We start from the raw sequence: 25618 nt of genomic DNA, 5'->3' as shown, positions 1-25618 counted from the left end.
TTCATACATGAAGAATGGCTCAATGCAATTGGGATCTGTACCCTCCCAGGAGTCCCTGCCTCAGGAAACCAGAGAGAAAACTGGAGTGGAAAAAGAAAAACACTCAGTCAGCCCAAATAAACTTAGGGTGTCAAACCGCCATGAATCCAGTCGCTAACAGAAGCTGTGAACATCCAGACAGGTTGTAAAGCAGAACATTTAAAAAAAATTAAGACATTTTGTCCCTCCTGAAGATTCCATAGGCCCTGGTTACCCTTCAGTACTTGCCCAAGTACCCATTATGTGTGTTATCCTTGAAAGTGAGTGTCAGAAGACTATTCAGCCTAATCAAGTCTTCATCTGACATCCACATACACCTTTGACATTGATCAGACAGGAACCCCGGCCGATTTCTCCCACCTAAGTAAAAGAACTTTTTGAACGAACTGTACTCAGATGGTTGCAAGAAGCCTGTGAAGTGCTCAATGAGACAGTGCACTCACCTGGTGTCAGCACTGCTGCATTAGCAAGTACTCATAGACTTGTCTTCAGCATGACAGGTGATGCCTAAATGATGTGGTTTGCTGTCTGATAGGTAACAGTTTCAAAATAGCAGGCAGCAAACACAACCCAGACCATTTAACCCAGGTTCACTCAACCACCCCTTCCAAGAATACGCCATTTTCCAAACAGCATCTTCAACAGATTAACCTCAAATTACAATTTCTATTCCAGCAGTTTATGGTCAGGTGTCCAGAAACTGACTTTCTCCACCCCCTCGTTTTAGTTCCCTTTTGCTGTGGCAGTTAAAAATAACTGAAAAGGGAAGCTGAGAAGACAAAGAAGTTATACTTCAAATGACTGAGATTTCAGATTAGGAGGCAGTAATTACGGCTTATGGGGTGGGGGGGGGGGGGTTGGAGGCAGAAATTTCGATTGCCAAGGATCTGCTGTCTGAATCAAAGTTCGCAACAGCATGCTCCTGTGCCATTCTTTTTTTCAATTCAGGTGTACACTCCCTGGAACAATTCCTTCGTTCCGATTTTATTTTCTTACCTTTTCTTATATCCCAGTGCCTTCCCTACAGCCTGTAGGACCATCCTGCACTGCTCCAGGGCCCCACTGTTATTTCACTCAACGGCCAAAGTGTAGGAAATTGACAAAAAAAAACCACCCTGCACAATAGCTTGTGCAAAGTGGGTCCCCCTCTGTAACTCTGCAAGCTAAAGCCACTCTGCAAACTAGTTTGACTGCATTTGGTGTGCTGTAGGACTGGCTCCCCGGGCTCTCTCCAAAGAGAACCAATCAGAAAGCAGACTGTTGCTGCTGCCACGACAACACAAAGACCTTAGGGAGCGTCTGTAAAGTAGTTGAACCCAACACAAAGGAGTCATCCTGGTCTCCTCAGGGATTCGATGCAAAGAAAGTGAACCAATACAGTGCTATTAATTGTGTCACTGAGACACACTCCTCTCTCTGGTTAGAAAATCTAGTGTTGCCACCTGATTTATTTAACATATCTGTACCAATACATGATAAGAACAAAATAAATTGCACTTAAACCAATACACTTTAATGTTGCGCTATACACTTGTGTGGTTTTCTTAATTCATCTGCTCAAATTGCTCATGTTACTACCAAGAACAATAGATTTCTCCCACCAGTACTTTATCCTATACAACTCAAAATAATCTTCAGTTTGGAAGGGCAGAGTCTATAATTGCACCATTGGGTGTTAAAACACCGACACCACGGTTGAAATTTAACATGCCCGCTATTATGCTTTACTAAAACGAATCTAAAACCAGAACTTCACAAAATCTGCGAAAACTATTTTTACAGGCACAAATTGTGATCTCCTGAGGCAACAAGAACTCTTCACCACGCCACAAGATTTTTCCTCCAAAGCTAGGCAATCAACCCAATGTGACATACCATTTCACCATCATAAAATCAGGTGGGGGAAACAAGTTCCAGACCTCTGCAAATACTGCTCTGGAGATATCCACTTGGTGATGGCTACTTTTCTCTCCATCCCTGCGGGGTAAGTGCTTGGCCACTCTTTCGTACTCCCCTCGCCCCAATACCCATCAGCGTAGTTAGCAGCAGGACCTTGTTGTGTTGGGGGAATGATCTGCAAGTTTGACGATACCAAGATATGTGCGAGTGTTAGGACTGTAGTGGATGCTCGACTACTACAAGCAGATCTAGGTGTACTGGGGGATTAGGCCAGTGATTGACAAAAGTGCAGTGTAATGCACGTGTGCAGGGCAAATGCTGAATATATATGGACCCTTCAGGGAAAATAACTAAAGCCAGTGGTGCAAGAAAGAGAGCTGGGCATTTTAGTGCAGTGCTCTCTAAAGGTTCATGACCAATGCAGTGAAACTATAGCTAAAGCGAATAGGGTGCTAGGGTGTATTTACAGGACAGTCACTACAAAATGAAACACACCATTTTGTCCTTATACAAGACCTTGGTTAGGCCTCAGTTAGAATACTGTGTTCAGATTTGGTCTCCTCATATGGTGGATGATATTGGGCTTTGGAATAGGTGCACAGAAGGGCTATAAGATTAATTCCCAGTTTAAAGCATCTTCGTTACCCAGGTAGGCTCAATAAGCTGGGTGGGTCTCCATACTTTAGAGAAGCAAAGACCTATTTTTCATATTTATCATATGTAAATATGCTGTTCAACTCATCTTTGAGACAACTTATACACAGCCCTTTGAGCTATGCTGGGGATTCAATCTGTTCCATTTCCTTTTCCAGTGAGAGAAGGCAAGGGAAAGCTAGTAAGAGGCAGGGCTTTCCAAACATTTATGAACAAATGAAAAGTGTCACTGCACTGTGGCATAATTGAATTTAAAAACTCACTAACCTCAAGGAAGTCACTGCCAATTGTGGTTCTCTACAAAAGTGAGTAACATCAGTTTAGATGGATACAATACTCAGGTAATCATTTAGTCAGTTGCTAGATCCTTAGTTGCGGCCATCGTGATGACTAAGGAAAGAATAGGGAGGAAGAAAGTGGGTTCTGTTTACCGTGTTTATCAATGATTTGGATATAAGCCTAGAGAGAGAAATATCAAAATTTGCAGATGACAGCAAAATAGAAGGTATAGTTCATTCTTTAGAGAATCAAAGGTAGAGGCAAAGGGATATTGATAGATAGGGAATGGGCTAAAAAATGTGGCAGCTGGAATTCAATGTTAGTAAATGTGAGGTGATGCATTTTAGTAAAAAAACCAGCAGTGTTTACACTCTTAACAAAAGAAGACTTGGTGCTGTGAAAGAGCAGAGGGATGGGGAAAGGCACAGATTCACAGGACATTAAAAGCAGCAAAGGCTGTGAAAAAAAAAGCTAATAGAATTCTAGGCCTCATCGCAAGAGGGATAGAATACAGAAGCCAAAAGGTAACAATGTACCTATATAAAAGCTTAATAAAACCTCAGAGTACTGTATGCAGTATTGGACTCCACACTACAATAAGGATACTGAGGCTTTAGAGGGTACAACACATTCACTAGGATCCCGTCTGTATTGAGGAAATACAAATACGAAGAACGACTTGAAAAATTGGGGCTTTTTAGTGTTAGAACATTGCAGATTATAAGATGATTTAAAAGAAGTGTTTAAAAATAAACATAGATAGATAGCAGACTGTTTCCAGTAGTTGAAGAGCCATGAATACAAAATTAATGTAAGAAATTTAGAACAGAGGCAAGAGAAACATTTTTACAGAGTGTTGTGAGGATTAGTGGTGGAGGCAGAGATTATGTCAACATTCAAGATTAGATTGGACAGGTAGATGAAGGAAAAGGGGTGGAAGGGATATGAGAACAGGATGATTAGAATAATTTGCTCGTGTGGAGGGCATGCCAACACGTTGCAACTTCCATGTATGTATAACAACAACTTGCATTTACATAGCACCTTTAACATAGGAAAACAACCTAAGGCGCTTCACAGGAGCATTATCAAACAAAATTTGACACCAAACCACATAAGGAGATATTAGGGCAGGTGACCAAAAGCTTTGTCAGAGGTAGGTTTTAAGGAGTTTCTTAAAAGGAGAGAGGGGTAGAGGTTTAGGGAGGGAATTCCAAGCTAAGGGCCTAGGCATCTGAAGGTACAGCTGCCAACGATGAAGCAATTAAAATCAGGGCTGCGCAAGAGGCCAGAATTGGAAGAGCACAGAGATCTTGGAGGGTTGCAGGGCTGGAGGAGGTATAACTTCCCAAAGGTGAGGAAAACCAGAGAAGGGTGTAGAAAGAACGGATTTGGTGGTCAGGAGGTGGAAGTGGTTGATAAGTCTATGAATCTGGGGTTGTATGCTTGACGAAGGTAGTTGTGAGAAAGAGGTGAAGTGATACATTGGTCCAGCTGGAATTTTTTTTTTAGTTGTATGGAAACTACTATAGAGAAGCATAATGCAATATGTGAAAAAGAAAGCCTACAAGGCTAATATTCAGCTGCCACTTCTTCATGGTGTTGGAAGCTGGGCCTTGACAGGGGCACAGAAGCTGAGGCCAGTTGCTTTTGGAATGTAATAAACAAGAAGAATATTGGGAGGACAGAGTGACTAATGCCGAAGCGATGAGGAGTGGTTTGCGTATAGAATCAGAGCACGAGAAAACTGTAATGGGCAGGTCTTGTATATTGCATGGCTTAAATGTAGTGTACTCAAAAGTATGGAATGGCGCCAGCTTGGTAAGATGGTATGGAAAGCCAAAGTCAGGATGGTGGGATTATACACAGCAAGATCTGAATGGAAGGATTCCAACAGGCAAGCAGCTGAAGGAACTTTCAGAGAGATCCACATGACATTGAGGTCTTGTGGCATCAATGCCGAATCTGGTAATGAAGACTGATTGTTCAGCCAATCCAATATTGTAGATTCAGTTTGCGCTAGCATTCATACAGCAATGAATTCCAGCTTCCATCCATACATGTGCACAGCAGTTAACACCAATGCCCTTTATTTTCTAAGGAACGGTGAACTTACTATTTCTTGTATTCCATAACTATTTAACTATCTTTCCTGATGGTTTTAACAGCTCAGAATTTTGTTAAAAAACAGAATGTCCTGATCTTTATTACATAGTTAATGGTTGACATCCCAGACAAAACAAACAATTTTGCACGAGACTTCATCCTCGATTACAAACTGCAAACTTCAAAACCTAACGATTGCACAAACTCTGGGCAAGTCAGGACTTCACACAAACATGCCACTAGACAAAGAAAAGTGGAAGCCACTGAAGTGCTTGGACATTTTTCTGAATTATTTGAAGGGCATTGCTTGTAAGATAGCAATTTCAAAGAACTGAATCAAAACACAAAGCGGCACAGTACCATTGGCAGGATCTGCCATGGAGAGCAATTCAAAACCAGATACAAGCCAACAATTTATTTGCTTTTTTTTAAAAAAAACTAAATTTAAATTATTTCTCATCTCAGGTCACTTCTACTGTTTGCAATTCAGGCCCCAACATAGATCTTTTCCCTCCTCTTCAATTGTAACAGCCTCATTCCAGACGAGGGTACAATTATGTTGTTGTGGAAGTCTGTCCATTTAGGGAGTATCTCCAAATAGCAACCTCATTGCACCTCGTGCAGTGAGATCAGGGGATGCCAGCGGGAGGAGGATTTGAGGGTGCCAAACCCAGAAAGGAAGTAAGCGGGTCACGATCTGTGATCGCGACCTTAATGAGGCCAATCAATGCCGCTTCCAGGTTTCGCGCCTGGCAGCCAGCCTGATTGACAGGCTAGTTGCCTGTTGGCAGAGAAGAACTACTTCTGGGGGGGGGGGGGGTGAGAGAGAGAAAGAGACAAAGATTTTGGGGGGAGGTGCAGGTGACATCGTTTGTAAGGTATGTTTATGTATTTTTTTTACAATGGGAAATGTAATTTTATTTAATTTATTTAGTCTATTTTTCACTGATCCAGCCCTTCCTGCCTGGTTTCACCAGGCGTGAATCGGAAGCCATAGGAAAGCCACTGAGCTAACATGCAAAAAATAAACTACCTTAAGTACCTTGAAGAGGTACATTTGCCTCTTTAATTATCGACCTGATGGATTTAATTGCCGGCTGGACTTCTGGCTTCCTAATCCGCACACGCACCCAGATGCGTCTGGGTCGTACGCATTTTTTGGCGGGTTCCCTCCCGCTCCATAAAAATGTGATTTTGTTTGCCCCCCCATCCTGAACCCACCCAGATTTGGCAGTTAAAATTCTGACCCAGATGTAGGAAAGCTGAGACCAAGCAAGTGGGGTGAGACAGATAAGTTAAATTCCCTCCGATCATTGAAAACAACATGCACAAGATTGTGACAAGGGTCTTTTTAATCTGATTTTTCATTTACTTTACTCTGCTATTCAAAGCACTATTTTCATCTCCTCCTTGACCCACATCTCACAAAGTATAGGCAAGAACCCATATTTGGCATAATACTGTGATCAAACTAGCCCATCAAACTATAATGCTGCCCATGTGACTTTTACTTCAACGGCAATATTTCTTCGATGATACCAGTGATTTTCAATATAGAAAAGGTAAAAACTAAAAGGATTCCAAAATTAACCATAAGTCTTTGTAACTTTTTTTAAAAAGTATTGTGGTGAGGTTATGCCTTTAGAATCCAACTTTGCTGCGAACATGGATCAGAGAAATTAGCTCAACCACATTAGGGAATATCTCCAACTGCAACAGCAGACATTAGCAGCATTTTTTTCTTCCAAATTTCACCCTTTCCTCTGCTGAAGGTACTAACCCTTGCTGAGTAGGGTAGGACAGCTCAGACACTTGTACCTCCTCCAAGTGGCTATTTTTGATGCAAGTCTTGACAGTGAGCTTTAGCAGGTTAGTTGAATATGGAAGACATCACAGCCAAGCCCAATCTCGTTGTCAGCTGACCTCCACACATGCCGCTTCCAGCAGGAGTCATTGGGTAGAGATGATGAGCAGGAGGTGTGGCTGTTTTCCCCCTTCCCAGCCCAGAGGTGCTGAGATCGATTGCAGCACCATGACTGCTACCCGAGCTGTGCCCAGCTAATTAAGGCACTACTTGAAGCATCTCTACATGTCTGACATGGCAATAACCAAGCACAGTATTATTGCAAGTAAAGGAGCGATACATCAATACATAGGGGCAGCATTATCCAGAGTAAAATGAGACACACCATTCAGTTTGTGTACAAGTGCAGTGTTATCAGGATTAATGGATAACATTGGTTGAAAAACCCCTTTAAATTTGAAATGTTGGGGTGGAAGGGGTTGAAAATAATTAATACCGGTACCCACGTACTAAAAATCTCAATAAATGAACATTAGCTCTTCAGAGTTAACTCATTGCATGTCTATAAACCTACTGCAGCTTGCATAAAGCATTTTCCTATGGGCATTGTGGTGGAACTCCAATGCAGTGCACCATGGACTGGTAAGACATTAGCAGACACCCTTCCCAAGTGGATTCTCAGTCTCAGCTGTGTCGCTAGGAGAGACACCAGATGTTGGCTCAATCAGTGATGCAATTACACTGGGGAGGTGCTTGGTGGCTTCTGCACAGGGAAAGCAGGCGAGTGATCTTGAGCCACATTCATAATTTCCTGATGGTTAGTCACACAAAGGATTGGCAGAGGCTGCCTGCCAGCTCAGCTGGAGACTGACATGTGGCACTAGAGACCTAAAGAGGGAAAGGGAGAAACACCTGAAAATTTAAATGCTTCAAAAGCCCTTTTCCCAGCCCAAACTATGGTGCTCAATCCTATCTCATCCACATTAGTCAAATATTCCCCAACATTTTTCCAATGGGTACAGGTTAGTCTTTGCAGAAAACAGTCTCCTAATGGGTTACACAGCAGATGTAACCTGCAGTATAACCTGTCAAGAGACTGTATTTCACAGCCATATATAAAAGGTGGAGACATCATGCAGTAATTACATTACTAATGGAGGCAAATCTGACCCAGGCCATTATGACAATAAATCACAGTACTTACCAGACCTGAGCCACTCAGTGCTCATCTAGCTCCAATGCTCGGTGTGATTTATGCAGGTTATAAAAGGTATAGTAATGGCCATAAAAGAAAGCTTGATCAGAAAACTGCTATTCACTCTGTTGAATGCCAACATTAAGAGCAACAGAATAACAAAGGTGAGTAATGTGCAAGAAAAATGGCCTTTATAAAAAGAAATACCTGCAGATGCTGGAAATCTCAAATAAAAGAAACAATTGCTAGAAATTCACAGCAGGTGGAAAGCTAACGTTTTGGATGTAGATTCTTTCCCAGAATACACGACATTCTGACATGGGAGTCTCCAACTGAAACATAAACCCGCCCTTTCTCTTTTCAGTCACTGACAGACCTGCTGGTCTCTTTGAGGTTCTTGATTAATTCTTCTACTGTTACAGGAGGGTGTCACTGGGGATGGGCAGAAAAGTGGCAGTTAACAGCAAGATCGGAACGTACCAAGATTACATTTTTCTTGATAGACTCAGAACATTAATCTTTTTAGTAATCCGTGCTGCTGGGTCACATCTACAAATTGTTTAGTCACCATGTATCCAGCTAGAGGGCAGCTTACTGTAAATGTATAAACCAGAGGTGCAAATATAGTTCAATCTAAGGAGCAGGAATTATCCATCCAGGTACAGTGAGATTTGAACACATGATGCACTGTATTCAGTAGGCAGTGACTCTGATGATGTTCCCTCTTTCCCTCTCTGTGGGGGAATGCTTAGCCTATACCTCTATTTTCTTTCCATCCCCTGACAAAAAAAGGCTAACGTTGTGAAATGGGCACAGATAGAATCATGGGCATGATCATATTTCTCTGTGCCAATTCTTTGAGAGAACAGTTTTAATGACAGGATACACCACAGGCAAACACTTTCACCATAAGGAGATTGCTGCGTGAATAATATATTATATTAAAAGAAAGCAAAGAGGAATCAACAGCTTCCCCCTGTGGCCTAGTGGGTAAAGACATTGCCTATGTAGCATTGAGTCTCATAGGACAGAAGGTACCAGATTTGATTCTGGTCTGTGCTGAGTTAAGGTTCCTTTAATATTTGCTAAGGAACTTTGGTGGAGCAGCACTCAGAAGCCTGTAATTTTTTGCGCTGCTACTTTACCCAACACCGCCACTGTGTGGGGCACAGGGAGTCAGTAGAGCTTGGCAAAGACCAGAGCAACAGGGGCAAAGCCTCTACATGGCTGAGAACACAGGCTGTGGCTTTCTGGATAAGTTTCAGTTTGTGGGGGGAGGGAGGGGGGTGGAAGGGACAAAGTGGGCAAGGAAAGCATTGGATAAGTTGAGTTGGAAAGTGATAAAGGTCTGCTGGAAGCTAGTGACTCAAGTCCTACCTCAAAAAGTGTGAGATCCAGCTATACACTTCTACTTTTAAACAGAGGTCCAGCAGAAGATTGTAATACCCAGGAAAAACCAGGTCACCGCTGCTACGGGGAACAATAAAGTTGGAGTCGTATTTATTTCCAATTCAGCTGATGGCAAGAGAACAGCGCATTTACATCAGCTGCACTCTTCCAGCCTTCTTCAGCTGACCTCAACTGGAACAGCAGTTGAGATGCTACAATTGGAATCACCTATGGACAGATCACTGGGAAAAGAGCAAGATGGGAATTTTCTTTTGGAAGATGTCCCCAGGGAGGGGTAAAGGGGTGGAGACACGATGAAAGCTGCAAAAAAAAACTGTGCTGTAAACTAAAAAAGAAAATGACCTCATTGAAACAAACTGCAATGCAACAAGCCTGAGCAGGCCCTGTAATTTCAAAAAAATCCCAGGCATTAACCCTGCGAATGCTGCAGCAACAAAAGAAAACACGTAACTGTAAAAAAAACATTTATTCAAAGCCTACCACAATATAAGACATTTTTTGTGCATTTTTCTAACTTCAGCTCAGAGGTCTGCAGATAATTAGCTTAAGGATTTTCTGCAGAATGCAGGAAGCACAGACTATGAAAACTAAAGTGTTAAAATTATGAATAGATTGTTGGTGGCTACGCCTTTGCTAAATGTTATCTAGACTCATCACTAAGCAAAACCTTCTTTTCAAACCTAACAATTCAACTTTTAAATACAGAATATATAATCTTATTTGACAATTTTCTGTCCCTCTCCTCCTAAAATGTTGATTCCTGCTGAGATACCGTTTCTTGGGTGCTGTCAGCCCACTGGTACCAGTCCCAATGACCATTTTTCACATAACAATCTAGATGATGTCGAACAGGTGGCTATTTGATGATGAGAGGGGTGGGGGTTTGGAATCAAAGCTAAGCCCAACCCTGTATTTATCCAACATCTACATACATGTACTTTCCAGCAAGGCTCACTCGACAACAAGTGAACCTTGGCTGGTTTCCCCCCTTCCCAGCCCAGGGTAGTAAGGAAACATATAGCTCGCCAACTGCTGGCCTTGCAGAGATCAGCTAATCCAGTACAGATCAAGGATCCAACCTGGGACCTTCTGGCATGTATGACTCAGTACCATACCAGGCAGCACCTTTAATCGTTAGGCCATTGGAAAAGCTAATCTTTTTAAAAACAAAATTTTTTTTTTCCACTCAAGTTTCCAGAACACACATCATTCACTAGTTAGAGGACATATAGGTGACCTGCCATTTGCCATTTTGAGCTGACTGGTAGGAGATGCAAATCAGCCATCCAGACCAGTTATCCTTTGACTTTGCCTCTGGGGGGCAGAGGGGAGAAAGAGAGGGGAGTAAATAAACCCAGCCCAGCACCATCTCACAACTGAAATCAGGAGCTCAAAAGAAAAAAAACCTGTGTACAGTACATTGGAGCATTACATGTAATACCATCACAACATTCTTCAGCCACCAGTTTTTATTTAAAGCACTCTGTCCTTTCAAATCTGGGACCTGGATCCAAATCCAACCCACCCTAATGATGACCATACAGCTCCTGGCCAACATTCCTCCCTTACCCAACACCACCAATAGCCAAATCATTGGCCATTTATTTCATTGCTGTTTGTGGGATTTTGCTGTGTACAAAATAACTGCTGCATTTTGCCTACATAACCACGCCACTTCAAAGTAACTCACTGTCTGTAAAGTGCTTGGAATGTTTCGAAGAGATGTGTTAAGACTATATAAATGCAAGTCCTTCTTTTATGTGTGAAATTAGTTTGGCCAGTTTCAACTCAAGTTCTAATAGGCGAGAACCCACAGCACAAAACAGCCTCTAATTTCACACTAACTGGCAATCTCATTCAAAAAGGCCAGAACATTGGCTGGTGCTGGTGATGCAAACAGAAACGTTACAGCACAGTAGAGGTATGCTCTTCTGAATTTGGTACAGACAGCTTTACCTTGCATCTAACCTGTGCTGTACCTGAACTGAGTGCGCTTGTATTGAACATTCAGTGCCTGAAATGGAAAGTGTTCTATTCCCTAGTGCCAACATCTCTCGTAATAATGAGCATAAAATCATCAAAAATGTTGTCGAATTGTTTCAATCTTTTTATTCCACTAGTAAGGTCACCATCATCTGACCAGTATGTATATGATGCATGATACTTGAGCACATGATTCATTCTGGGAAATTCAAAGGTTTGTTTCTGGTTTTTGTAGTGTGTTGAGGGACTTGTATGATACACATCACAAAGCAAGATTCAGCCACTTGATAGCAATGCCATGGTATATTACAAAGAATGTACAGCACAGAAACAGGCCATTCAGCCCAACAGGTCCATGCTGGTGTTTATACTCCACGTGAGCCTCCTCCTTTCATCTAACCCAATCAACCAAGTAAAATTCAGTCCAAAATCAGAACCTCAAGATACTTATCAGGAACACCCCAGGAAGAAACTATTTCCTCTATCTACCCTATCAAATCCTTTGATCATTGTAAACACTTCAATTAGATTCTGGCAATGCTTTAAATCATTTCAAAAGTCAATATGGTAAGAAATCCAAGTTTGCTCCAGTGGCAAAATACACCACCATTGTCTCTTTAAGCTAACAGGGCAAAAAAGATGTCTTACAGAAGAAGTACTGTATGAAAGAAAGAGTACCAGCAGGCCGGGGGGAGTGGGGGGGGAAGTGAAGAGAGGGTGTGTAGTCTGACCATGAAAGTCAAGATGATACAACTTGCAATCACTGGAACTGTCAAGACCATTACAACTTATATCAGCCTCGGCATAGCGTCAGCCTTGGTTCAGAGGGAACACTTTTGCCTGAGTCAGAAGGTCATGGCTTCAAGCCCCATTCCAGGACTTGAGCACAAAACCTAGACTGGCACTGCTGTGGGAGTGCTGCACTGTCGGAAGTGCAGTCTTTCAGATGTTAAACCGAGACCCGATCTGCCCTCTCGGGTGGACTTAAAAGATGGCATGGCACTATTCAAAGAACAGCAGATGTCCTGGCCAATATTTATCTCTCAATATTTATCTCTCAACCAACGCCACCAAAAATATAGATTAACTAATGTAAGGAGTCTTACAACACCAGGTTATAGTCCAACAGCTTTATTTGAAATCGAAAGTTTGTGATTTCAAATAAAGCTGTTGGACTATAACCTGGTGTTGTAAGACTCCTTACATTTGTCCACCCCAGTCCATCACCGGCATCTCCACATCATAGAATAACTAGTCATTCCTCTCATTATTGTTTGTGGGACCCCGCTGTACACAAATTGGTTGCTGCAGTTCCCTACGAAATAAGTGGGTACAATTCAAAAGTAATCAATTGGCTGTAAAGTGCTTTGGTCATCCTGAGGATGTGAAAGGCACTATATAAATTCAATTTCTTTCTTTATTTTCTAACCTTTGTATATAGCTATTCCTGTTTTAGAACATTGCATGAAGAAATAGTCTAATGCTGTGTGTACACGTAAAAACAAAATCACCATATACAGACTTGTTTTATCACACAGTTTAGAAGATCTTGCATTTATATAGAATAGAATCATAGAAGTTTACAACATGGAAACAGGCCCTTCGGCCCAACATGTCCATGTCGCCCAGTTTATACCACTAAGCTAGTCCCAATTGCCTGCACTTGGCTCATATCCCTCTATACCCATCTTACCCATGTAACTGTCCAAATGTTTTTTAAAAGACAAAATTGTACCCGCCTCTACTACTGCCTCTGGCAGCTCGTTCCAGACACTCACCACCCTTTGAGTGAAAAAATTGCCCCTCTGGACCCTTTTGTATCTCTCCCCTTAAATCTATGCCCCCTCGTTATAGACTCCCCTACCTTTGGGAAAAGATTTTGACTATCTACCTTATCTATGCCCCTCATTATTTTATAGACTTCTATAAGATCACCCCTAAACCTCCTACTCTCCAGGGAAAAAAGTCTCAGTCTATCCAACCTCTCCCTATAAGTCAAACCATCAAGTCCCCGTAGCATCCTAGTAAATCTTTTCTGCACTCTTTCTAGTTTAATAATATCCTTTCTATAATAGGGTGACCAGAACTGTACACAGTATTCCAAGTGTGGCCTTACTAATGTCTTGTACAACTTCAACAAGACATCCCAACTCCTGTATTCAATGTTCTGACCAATGAAACCAAGCATGCTGAATGCCTTCTTCACCACCCTACCCACTGTGACTCCACTTTCAAGGAGCTATGAACCTGTACTCCTAGATCTCTTTGTTCTATAACTCTCCCCAACGCCCTACCATTAACGGAGTAGGTCCTGGCCCGATTCGATCCAGCAAAATGCATCACCTCACATTTATCTAAATTAAACTCCATCTGCCATTCATCGGCCCACTGGCCCAATTTATCAAGATCCCGTTGCAATCCTAGATAACCTTCTTCACTGTCCACAATGCCACCAATCTTGGTGTCATCTGCAAACTTACTAACCATGCCTCCTAAATTCTCATCCAAATCATTAATATAAATAACAAATAACAGCGGACCCAGCACCGATCCCTGAGGCACACCGCTGGTCACAGGCCTCCAGTTTGAAAAACAACCCTCTACAACCACCCTCTGTCTTCTGTCGTCTATCCAATTGGCTACCTCACCTTGGATCCCGTGAGATTTAATCTTATGTAACAACCTACCATGCGGTATCTTGTCAAAGGCTTTGCTAAAGTCCATGTAGACCACGTCTACTGCACAGCCCTCATCTATCTTCTTGGTTACCCCTTCAAAAAACTCAATCAAATTCGTGAGACATGATTTTCCTCTCACAAAACCATGCTGACTGTTCCTAATCAGTCCCTGCCTCTCCAAATGCCTGTAGATCCTGTCTCTCAGAATACCCTCTAACAACTTACCCACTACAGATGTCAGGCTCACCGGTCTGCAGTTCCCAGGCTTTTCCCTGCCTCCCTTCTTAAACAAAGGCACAACATTTGCTACCCTCCAATCTTCAGGCACCTCACCTGTAGTTGTCGATGATTCAAATATCTCTGCTAGGGGACCTGCAATTTCCTCCCTAACCTCCCATAACGTCCTGGGATACATTTCATCAGGTCCCGGAGATTTATCTACTTCGATGCGCGTTAAGACTTCCAGCACCTCCCTCTCTGTAATATGTACACTCCTCAAGACATCACTATTTATTTCCCCAAGTTCCCTAACATCCATGCCTTTCTCAACCGTAAATACCGATGTGAAATATTCATTTAGGATCTCACCCATCTCTTGTGGTTCCGCACATAGATGACCTTTTTTGATCCTTAAGAGGCCCTACTCTCTCCCTAGTTACTCTTTTGCCCTGTATGTATTTGTAGAAGCTCTTTGGATTCTCCTTTGCCTTATCTACCAAAGCAATCTCATGTCCCCTTTTTGCCCCTCCTGATTTCTCTCTTAACTCTACTCCGGCAATCTCTATACTCTTCGAGGGATCCACTTGATCCCAGCTGCCTATGCATGTCATATGCCGCCTCCTTCTTTTTGACTAGGGCCCCAATCTCCTGAGTCATCCAAGGTTCCCTACTTCTACCAGCCTTGCCCTTCACTTCATAAGGAATGTGCTTACCCTGAACCCTGGTTAACACACTTTTGAAAGCCTCCCACTTACCAGACGTCCCTTTGCCTGCCAACAGACTCTCCCAATCAACTTCTGAAAGTTCCTGTCTAATACCATCAAAATTGGCCTTTCCCCAATTTAGAATTTTAACTTTTGGGCCAGACCTATCATTCTCCATAGCTATCATAAAACTAATGGAATTATGATCACTGGTCCCAAAGTGATCCCTCACTAACACTTCTGTCACCTGCCCTTCCTCATTTCCCAAGAGGAGGTCAAGTTTTGCCCCCTCTCTAGTCGGGCCATCCACATACTGAATGAGAAATTCCTCCTGAATACACTCAACAAATTTCTCTCCATCCAAGCCCCTAATGCTATGGCTGTCCCAGTCAATGTTGGGAAAGTTAAAGTCCCCTACTATTACCACCCTATTTTTCTTGCAGCTGTCTGTAATCGCCTTACATATTTGCTCCTCAATTTCCCATTGACTATTTGGGGGTCTGTAGTACAATCCTATCAAAGTGATCTCTCCCTTCTTATTTTTCAGTTCTACCCATATAGACTCAGTGGGCGAACCTTCGGATATATCCCCTCTCACTACTGCCGTGATGTTCTCCCTAATCAAGAACGCAACTCCCCCTCCTCTCTTACCTCCTGCTCTATCTTTCCTATAGCATCCTATATAGTGCCTTTCACATCCCCAGAACGTCCCAAAGCACTTCACAGCCAATGAATTATTTTTGAAGTGTAATGTTGTTACATAGGCAAATATGGCAGCCACTTTGCGCACAGCAAGGTCCCAAAAGTAGCAGAGATAAATGACCAGTTAATCCGTTTTTGGTGGTGTTGATTGAGAGATAATTTTGGCCATTACACTGGAAGAACTCCTGTGATCTTCTTCAAGTAGTGTCATGGGGTCTTTTATGTCCGCCTGAACAGACAGACGAGGCCTCTGTTTAACCTCTCATCCAAAAGGCAGCACCTCCCATCAATGGAGCACTCCCTCAGCCTAAATTGTATACTCAAGTCCCTGCAGTTTGGCTTGAACTCTCAACCTTCTGACTCAGAGGTGAGAGTGCTACCACTGGGCCAAGCTGACACTCAGATACACAATTAGGAGCCAGCAAGTTTTGCATTTTGGTTTGACGGTATCATGGCTAAACTGCTTCATAAGTCAAGGAAGAGTGGATGGACAAGTTTTTTTTGGGGGGGGGTGGGGGAGGAACAGATAACTGGGCTAATCTCTAATCTTCACTTTGGCTGGTATGTTATTTTGACTAAAGTTGTGCTGTTGGTGGAGTGAATTCTTTGTGATAAATTCTAGATTGTGGAGGAACAGAAGCATGGATGGAAAAGGATGAAGGGTCATCCTGTAACTTGCGTGCAACTACTAACAGGCAGTTACAGAGTACTACTGACAAAGGCTGAAATAATGCTGCTTTGTTTGATATCTCAACCAAAAAACATTGTGGTGCAGGGAGACCTAAAAATTATGAAAATGACCAGTCTCTGCCAAATCAGAAACAAATAGTGAGGAGCTGACCTGCAATTTGCTTCTTTCCAGTTTGCACATCAATATTACTGCACTGCTACCCCATCTTAAAATGCAAATACTAGTTATTGAATCCTACGGACATCACCTATGTAACCTCTTCAACAAGGTACTAAGAAGCCTGCAAACAAAGTAAGGTAACTTACATTTATATAGCACCTTTCACAATCTCAGGATGACCCAAAGCGCTTCACAGCCAATGAAGTATTTTTGAAGTGTAGTCTCTGTTGTAATGCAGGGAAACCCAACAGACAATTTGCACACAGCAATGAGATAAATGACCAGATAATCTGTTTCAGTGATGTTGGTTGAGGAACAAATATTGACTACAACACCAGGGGAACGCCCCTGCTTTTCTTTGAATAGTGCCATGGGATCTCTTACGTCTACAGATGGGGCCTCAGTTTAACGTATCGTCTGAAAGATTGTGTCTCTGACAGTGCAGCATTCCCTCAGTACTGCACTGATGTGTCAGCCGAGAGACTTCCAACAAGTACTGGGTACTAAAAACATCAGTTTAATAACAACTTCCATTTCTTAGCATTGTCATGGCTATTTTTATTGCACTTTATGCTCATTGCAGATACAGTGGTGGGGAACAGAATCACCTACGTCCTGTAATGAATATCCATATCAAGCATTCCCGGGTAAGGTTCAGGGCAGACTCCATGCAAAGTCATACTCCCTCTATACTGCTCCATTAAGCTAAGTAGGCATAGTACAGGTTAGATGTAGGGTAAAGTTTGCTACAAACTGCCGCAGTAGAAATAGCACAGCAACGTGACAGGGTAAATCTCTAGTGATGTGGCTACTTCAGATTTTCTTTCCGATGAAAACTGTAAACAACTCAATTCTTCTCATCGGTGGTTCTGGGTATTAAATGAATACCTCAAATTGTGGCCCTTACTGACTCAAGGTTCCATATATAGAGTAGGCTTTCCTTCTTTGAAAACATACTTTAGTCCCAGGTTCCAATTCTGGCCTATGCTGAATTGGCTGATCTCATCCAAAGTAGCATTTGGGGTGGTATAATTAGACTGAGTGTCTCCAGGCCAGGAAATGACCGAGGGAAGGGAATCATCCAGGATTTCCAATCCTAATCACTATCCAGTGGCAACGCCCCCACCCCCAACCCCAAAGTGCATGCATATAGACATGAGGTGAAGATAGAATTAGGGTTGACTGTGATAGTCCCCCATGTCAAGTGGTCTGCCAACACTCACTGTCTATGTTTGCGCATAATGGTCACTTGTGTGAGGTACTGGATGACTGCATGTGGACGTTAGAGCAAGGGCATAAAGGGGGAGCAAATTGGAATAAAAAGGCATACTGTAACTTTGAGACATTGCTCATTGCAGCACTACCACTTCAAAATGTGACCGGCCTATTTTACCCATAAACCTACACCTCCCATGCTATGAATCTCCACTCCCCACCCCGGTTCTAAAAATATCCGCAAACTTCCGCCAGTTATTTTCCTGCCTGTATTGCTCAGTAGTAAGCACTGGCAGGACCAGTTGTAATGAAGGGTTCTACCCAACATGTTAACTTGTCTTTTTTTTCTTACAGATGCCCACGATGCATCTCTAGCACTTTTTTCTTTAAATTCTTGCAGCTGTAAACAACACATGAAAACCTCATCAATGCAATCAAGAACCACTTGAAGATAGAAGGTAAGCAACAAGCAAAACTATCACAGAAAAGGATCAGCTAAGTCCTTCCTGATACTGAGAAACTTATGAAATGTCAGGATTAGAATACAAGGCAGGGTGTAACAAGCACAGATGCCTGGAGATAAGCGTGGATCTTTCTGCAAACAAGGGGACAAAGTTCTAGGTGATATGGCTTAGGGATAGTTCCACAGAAGCACAGAAGGTGTATTAAAGTGTAAAGAGACTGCCTAATTTGGGGAAATATTTCACTCCTCATCTCGCATGCAAATATTTAAATACTTAAACCAATTATTTCGGCATCATATGGGCACAGGTGATTTTATTTCCTTGATTACATTCTGAAATCAGCCATGCTCTGACTTCCAATATTACTTATAACCTGCTCGATATACAGGTGCTGAATCAGTGATGCTTTAGGCTAGAACCACTTCAGGGATTGGCTTCCTACCGGCAATGATTCTGATTTGGACAGACGCAATATTACCTGACTCAATGTCGATTTTCCCCAATCCAACCCATGTTAGATTTGGCTTCTCTTAGGATTGCCTATAACGCAATTTTATTTTATCTAGGTGGATGCTTGCAACTGCATGCAGGCAACAAAAAAAAAAGTTCTAAGTGGGCTGCTTTGTCAAGGGCATCTACTAAAAACTGGGACAGTTCCACTAATCCACCTACATGGATTCAATATACTGAGCCCAGATTATGACACTGGGTTTTAGCAGTCCTGTGGTATTAAAGATACAGAAAACATTTTCTCCTAACCTTCATTCTCCAACTTTCCTGATAAGTATGTACATCTGACTGCCGCCTTTAAAATTAGACTGTACACAATTCTCTTGCAGCTATATGCCCAGGTTGAATTTTATCCCCAAATGCACACTCTTTGACCAGGCTGGACTTTGACAACCCTCACAGGATAGGTTTTACATGATCCCTTGTGCCCATGTTTGCTTAGGCCCTCTCCCAGGCCACATCTCTGGGTTGGGATTGACATAGAATCATAGAAATGTTACAGCACAGAAGGAGGCCATTCGGCCCATCAAGTCCATGCCGGCACTATGCAAGAGCAATCCAGCTGGTCCCACTCCCCCACCCTATCCCTGTAGCCCTGCAAATGTTTTTTCTTTCAAGTACTTATCCACTTCCCTTTTGAAAGCCACGATTGAATCTGCCTCCACCACCCGCTCTGGCAGTGCATTCCAAATCCTAACCACTCGCTGCGTAAAAAAGTTTTTCCTCATGTCATCTTTGGGTTTTTTGCCAATCACCTTAAATCTATGTCCTCTGGTTTTTGACCCTTCCGCAATGGGAACAGTTTCTCTCTATCTATTCTGTCTAGATCCTTCATGATTTCAAATATCTCTATCAAATCTCCTCTCAAACTTCCCTGTTCCAAGGAGAACAACCCTAGCTTCTCCAGTCTATCCACGTAACTAAAGTCTCTCATCCCTGGCATCATTCTAGTAAATCTCTCCTGCACCCTCTCGAAGGCCTTCACATCTTTCCTAAAGTGCAGTGCCCAAAACTGACAATACTCCAGTTGTGGTCGAACCAGTGTTTTATAAAGGTTCATCATGACTTCCTTGCTTTTGTACTCTATGCCTCTATTTATAAAGCCCAAGATCCAGTGTGCTTTTTTAAACCGCTTTCTCGACCTGCTCTGCCACTTTCAATAATTTGTGCATATACACCCCCAGGCCTCTCTGTTCCTGTACCCCTTTTAAAATTGTGCCCTCTAGTTTATATTGCCTCTCCTCGTTCTTCCTACCAAAATGCATCATGCCGCATTTTTCTGCGTTAAATTTCATCTTCCACGTGTCTGCCCATTCCACCAGACTGTTTATATCCTCTTGAAGTCTATCACGATCCTCCTCACTGTTCACTACACTTCCAAATTTTATGTCATCTGCAAATTTGGAAATTGTGCCCTGTACACCCAAGTCCAAGTAATTTATATCAAGAAAAGCAGTGGTCCTAGTACCGACCCCTGGGGAATACCACTGTACACCTCCCCCAATCCGAAAAACAACTGTTCAGCACTACTCTCTACTTCCTGTTACTTAGCCAATTTTGTATCTATGCTGCTACTGCCCCCTTTATTCCATAGTCTTCAAAACATTTTTTCGTAAATTGAAAATCCTAGGTAAAAGGTCAGGGCCCGCAGTGCAGGACACCAAGGTTAAAAAGATTTGTAGGAGACAGAAACAAAAACTTATGGAATTCTGTATTGAGGTCCTGGGAAAGAATGAGTTAGAGTAGCTCTCCTTTGACAGGCTGGAATGGACACTTCCACTGACCATAGCTGAATTGTTTTCCTCCAAGCCTATTAGCATGTTGAGTTAACTTAGAGCCCATTAACAGGTTAGGTTAACTCCTATATTGTGCACCCTGAATTGCACCATGGGCTTGTGACCAGGTTAGGTTGACCTCCCCCAAATCACCCAAGCTGGGTTTGGGTTATCCCCTATCTTATGTGCCCAGGTTGCAATGACCCCCCTTCCAATCAACCAAGCTGGGGTTGGGTTATCCCCCATTCTACATGCCCAGGTTGGGTTGACCCCCCCCAATCACCCAAGCTGGGGTTGGGTTATCCCCTATCTTATGTGCCCAGGTTGCAATGACCCCCCTTCCAATCAACCAAGCTGGGGTTGGGTTATCCCCCATTCTACATGCCCAGGTTGGGTTGACCCCCCCAATCAACCAAGCTGGGGTTGGGTTTACCCCTATCCTATGTGCCCGGATTGCATTGACCCCCCCCCATCACCTAAGCTAGGGTTGGGTTATCCCCTATCCGATGTGCCCGGATTGCATTGACCCCCCCCCCAATCACCCAAGCTGGGGTTGGGTTATCCCCCATTCTACATGCCCAGGTTGGGTTGACCCCCCCCCAATCACCCAAGCTGGGGTTGGGTTATCCCCTATCCTATGTGCCCAGGTTGCATTGACCCCCCCCCCCACCCCATCACCCAAGCTGGGGTTGGGTTATCCCCTATCCTAATTGCCCAGGTTGCATTGACCCCCCCCCAATGCACCAATTACCCAAGTTTGGGGTAAGGTTGCCCCCATCCTATATACCCTGATTCGATTCCCTCCCCCACCAAGGTTCAAACTGCAGTGGGATCCTCTTGTCCAAAGTAGCCAAGTTTGGCTGATCACCTAACCGTGACTCCTAGGGGTTACCCCCCTATCCTACGAGCCCAGGTTGGTTTGACACCTGCTCTCTTCCCTCCCCCCCCCCAATGTCCTGGTTTTATTTGCTGGGTGAAGTCATGCCCAGCCCGCCATTGACCCACCATGGGCGGGATATTGCCCCCACCTTGGGCAGTGTCCGCGCGCCAAACCGCTCGCGCGGGGCGGGGGGAAAAGAGAGGCCGCGCGCTCACCCAGCCTTATAACGGATTCTGCACGGGCCGGCGCGGTGCACCTCGGGACTTGTAGTTCTTCTGGTCGCGGCCTCCCGTCCGTCAGGTTATCCGGGCACTACAGATCCCACAACACACCGCGCCCGGCGAGCATGCGCACTAAGCGGCATTCCCCGTTAGACAGGACTATATATATATATATATATATAAATATAGCTTTCAAAATTTACAATGACACCAAAATGAGCAAATTACTCAGGAATCCATCGACTTACCCCATTAACCAATCCATATGCGCTGCAACTCCTCGTGGCCTCCACTATATATGTATATATATATTAAAAAAAGCCTCTTCCAAGACAACCAGATACTTAAATATCGCTCAGTTTGCTGACTGGTTGCAAAAAGAATAAGTGACACAATTGTTTTTTTAAAAAAATAATATGAATCACGAGACTAAAGGAGAAACACATCGGCGGCTCAAATCTGTCATTTAATCGGAGTTTTTCGAACTGACCGGAAGTAAACACTGCCGCGTGACGTCACTGGGCGTGACTTTTATAGGTGTCGCCGGCGTGCGTTACGTGAAATTACGTCATGACGTCGCCAGGAGCCGGCGTGGTCCCCAGTGCCACGTGATCTTTCAAAGCCAAATTTGGGGGCAATCCCTTGTAATCCTCTCTGCTAATTGGGGGACAGTGCATTTTTTTTCTATGCATTCCTCCACTTTCCATATGAACACATATGATCTATCTCCCTTTATGCACAGTCAAACCCAGAAAAGGTTAGGTACAACGCAATGGGCCAAATGGCCTACTCCTGTGCTATACCTACAATGATAAAACATAAGAGCGTAAGAAATACGAGCAGGAGTAGGCCATATGGCCCCTCGAGCCTGCTCCGCCATCCAATAAGATCACGGCTGATCCAGAAAACCCAGCAGAAAATTCATAGGGGGATAAAAAAAATGGTCTGTGTTTTCAATTTGTTTGAACACTTTCATTTATTAGTTGTAAAAATATTGGAGATGGGGGGGAAAAAAAGGCTGTTTTACTGGGCAGGGCAATAGGAGGTGGGAGGTCATGTGATGAAACCTCCAGGATCACGTCCAACTAGAGTTGAGATCAAATCAAACATTTGGGAAAGTAAAGTGTGATGTTTCACCATGACCGAACAAGTCAAATTCTGTTTTAACTACATGGATTTCTGGAATTTTAATGGCGTTTTGGAGATGATATTCCGCGATTCTATTAGTTTATTGTTACGCCCGTTGGCTTATGAAAGAAAGACTAGCATTTATATAGCCCCTTTCTCGACCTCAGAAGCTCCCAAAGCACTTTACATTGAATGAAAAACTTTTGATGTGTAGTCACTGTTATAACATAAAAAATACAGCAGGCAATTTGCACACAGCAAGGTCCCACAAACAGCAATGTGATAATGACCAGATAGTTTTTTAGTGATGTTGGTTGAGGGATAAATATTGACCAGGATACCGGGGAGAACTCCCCTGCCCTTCTTCGACATAGTTGCATGAAATCGTTTACATCCACCTGAGAGGGCAGACGGGGTCGCGGTTTAACATCTCATCCGAAAGACGGCACCCCCGACAGTGCAGCACTCCCTCAGTACTGCACTGGATTGTCAGCCCAGATTTTGTACTAAGGTCTCTGGAATGGGACTGGACGCACAACTTTCTGACTCTGAGGCGCGAGTGCTACCCACAGAGCTGATACTGAATAAGTTAAATTACAGGAAAAGGCAGCATCTATCGAGAGAACACAAGTCAATATTTAGGGTATTGAACCCTTCCTCACAATTGGAAGCTATTACAAATGTAGACCATTTAAAATGGAACAGAACAAGGGAAAGGAGGAAACAAAAAAAAAACACAATGACCACACACAGAGGAAAATAAATAGCATGACTTGTAAAGTGTGTAAGTGGAGAACAGGAGATGGTTAAATGGCAGAAGTCATAGACACATGAGACAGAAGGAGGCATGAGAGAAATCAAAGAAATAAAAGATATACAAGACACAGAGAGTGTGTGAATAACCAAAGGGTGATAGGTAAGTAGGATAGTGGCTACCTCCAATGAGATCTCAACACCAAACATCTTCCTCTCCCTTCCCCTATCAGCATTTCAAAAGGACCAATTTCTCTGTGTCGCCCTGGTTCACTCTTCCATCATCCCTACCACCTGCACCATGCAAACGTGGGAGATGCAACACCTGCGAAATCACCTCCTCCCACATCACTGTCCAGGGCCCCAAACACTCCTTCCATTCGGTGGCCCTGTAGGTGACACCTATCTGTCTGAACACTTTGGTTGCCTTGGCAACGGGCAGTTGAGAAGACTAACTGTAATCACCAGGTATTGTTCTGTGATTTATAAATGCGAGAGGTTCGAGGATTTCTTGACATTCACCTGAGGAAGGAGGAAGCCTCCGAAAGCTTGTGAATTTTAAAATAAAATTGTTGGACTATAACTTGGTGTTGTAAAATTGTTTACAATTGTCAACCCCAGTCCACCACCGGCATCTCCACATCCATGTAAGACAGCAATTTACTTGTACTTCCTTTGACCTAGTGTACTGTATTCAACACTCATGGTGCGATCTCCTCTACATCGGGGAGACCAAACGCAGATTAGGTGATTGCTTTGCCAAGTACCTCTGTTCTGTCTGCAAGTGCGATCCTAAACTCCTTGTTTCTTGCCACTTTAATTCTCCAACCCACCCCCACTCTGACCTCTCTGTCCTTGGCCTCCTACACTGTTCCGATAGAACTCAACACAAGCTCGAGGAAAAGCATCCTCCTCTTTCTGCTCGGCACTTTGCAGCCCTCTGTCTTTAACATTGACGTTAACACCTTCAGACCTTAACCACAGCTCCCATTTCCTCTCTGGCAGTTTTGTGCTGGCAAAGTAGGATAGGTGTGTCGGTGTTTCCTGGAATGGGGACATGGAGCGGGTTAGAGATTGTGGTGGGGATCCGTTGTTGGAACTACTGGTGGGGTGGTCTGCACCCTTGGTGCCGACCTGCTTTTTTTTCCACTGGACTCCTGGGCCACTGGAACCTGCTCCACTTTGCCAGTTTTTCGTACTTCCCGATCTACTTACCGATCCTCCTTCAGTTATTCACACTCTCCGTGTCGCTCTCCTTTTCCTGTGTGTGTGTCATTTTTCCATTTTTCCTTTTATCCCCCCCCCCCCCGCCACCTTCCCTTGTTCTGTTCCTCTTTAAATGCTGTTCATCTGTAACGTCTCTGAGTTCTGAGGGAGGGCACAATTCCCACCACCTTGACTCTTGACAGATGCTGCTTAACCTGCTGAGAGTTTCGAGCATTTTCTGTCTTTGTTTCAGATTTCCAGCATCTGCAGTACTTTGCTTTTTATCCAATTTTTATGAAAGTTGATTGCAGGATTTTCCAGGATTCTTACCTTTTGCTTTGGAGATTGTATTCCCAGAATCTGTGCACTTTTTCCATTAATGCTGGAAACACCCAGTTCTACCTCTGCACCACTTCCATTGGCCCCGCTATGATCTCTGTTTGACGTTAAACTGTGGCTGAACCAAAATTGAATATCAACAGGACAAAAGCCAATATATTTGGCCCCCACCAAAATACCACTCCTTGCCACTAACTCCATCCCTCTTTTTGGTTGTTCCACTTGTCACTCCTCTTGTTTGACCCTTAACCCATTAAATCCCATAACCTATCCAACACCAAGAACACTAACTTTCACCATCACAACTTCACCCACCTCCTCCCTAAGTCAACCCGAAGCCCTTATCTATGCTTTTGTCCCTCTGGACTGAATTTCTCCAATGCCTCCTCATCAACTTCCTAAACTCCACCCTAATTCACCCAAATCTCTTCTGCCCATAACTTATCTGGCACTAAACCTTGCTCGTCCATTACCCTGGGTCCTCACTGATCTACACAGGCCACCTGGTCCCACAACGTATTGAATTTAAAATCCTTGTCCTCATCTACAAATTCCTTGCCCTAGCCGCCCCTGCAAACCTCTCCAATCTTATGTCCCCTTCCCTG

The 25618-nt window shown here is 43.5% G+C and overlaps 1 protein-coding gene across 2 annotated transcripts in view; it reads right to left on the bottom strand.

The window, feature by feature from the left end:
• Window positions 1-22068, bottom strand: part of LOC137305646 (MOB kinase activator 2-like) — a 41850-nt gene extending 19782 nt beyond the window's left edge. The window contains exon 1 of one of the 2 annotated variants that reach the window (XM_067974534.1): window positions 21836-22068. In XM_067974534.1, coding sequence (XP_067830635.1) covers window positions 21836-21852 — 17 coding nt within the window. In that variant the 5' untranslated portion in view covers window positions 21853-22068. Of the gene's footprint in view, window positions 1-1035; window positions 1186-21835 lie in introns of those variants that run through there. The other variant, XM_067974533.1, reaches the window with a different exon arrangement.
• Window positions 22069-25618: the final 3550 nt, after the last annotated feature.

This window comes from Heptranchias perlo, chromosome 40 (assembly GCF_035084215.1).
Source record: "Heptranchias perlo isolate sHepPer1 chromosome 40, sHepPer1.hap1, whole genome shotgun sequence".
In the NCBI taxonomy this organism is placed as follows: Eukaryota; Metazoa; Chordata; class Chondrichthyes; order Hexanchiformes; family Hexanchidae; genus Heptranchias; species Heptranchias perlo.
The sequence above is the reverse complement of the archived record's forward strand: the minus strand, read 5'-3'. Positions and strand labels throughout refer to the sequence as shown.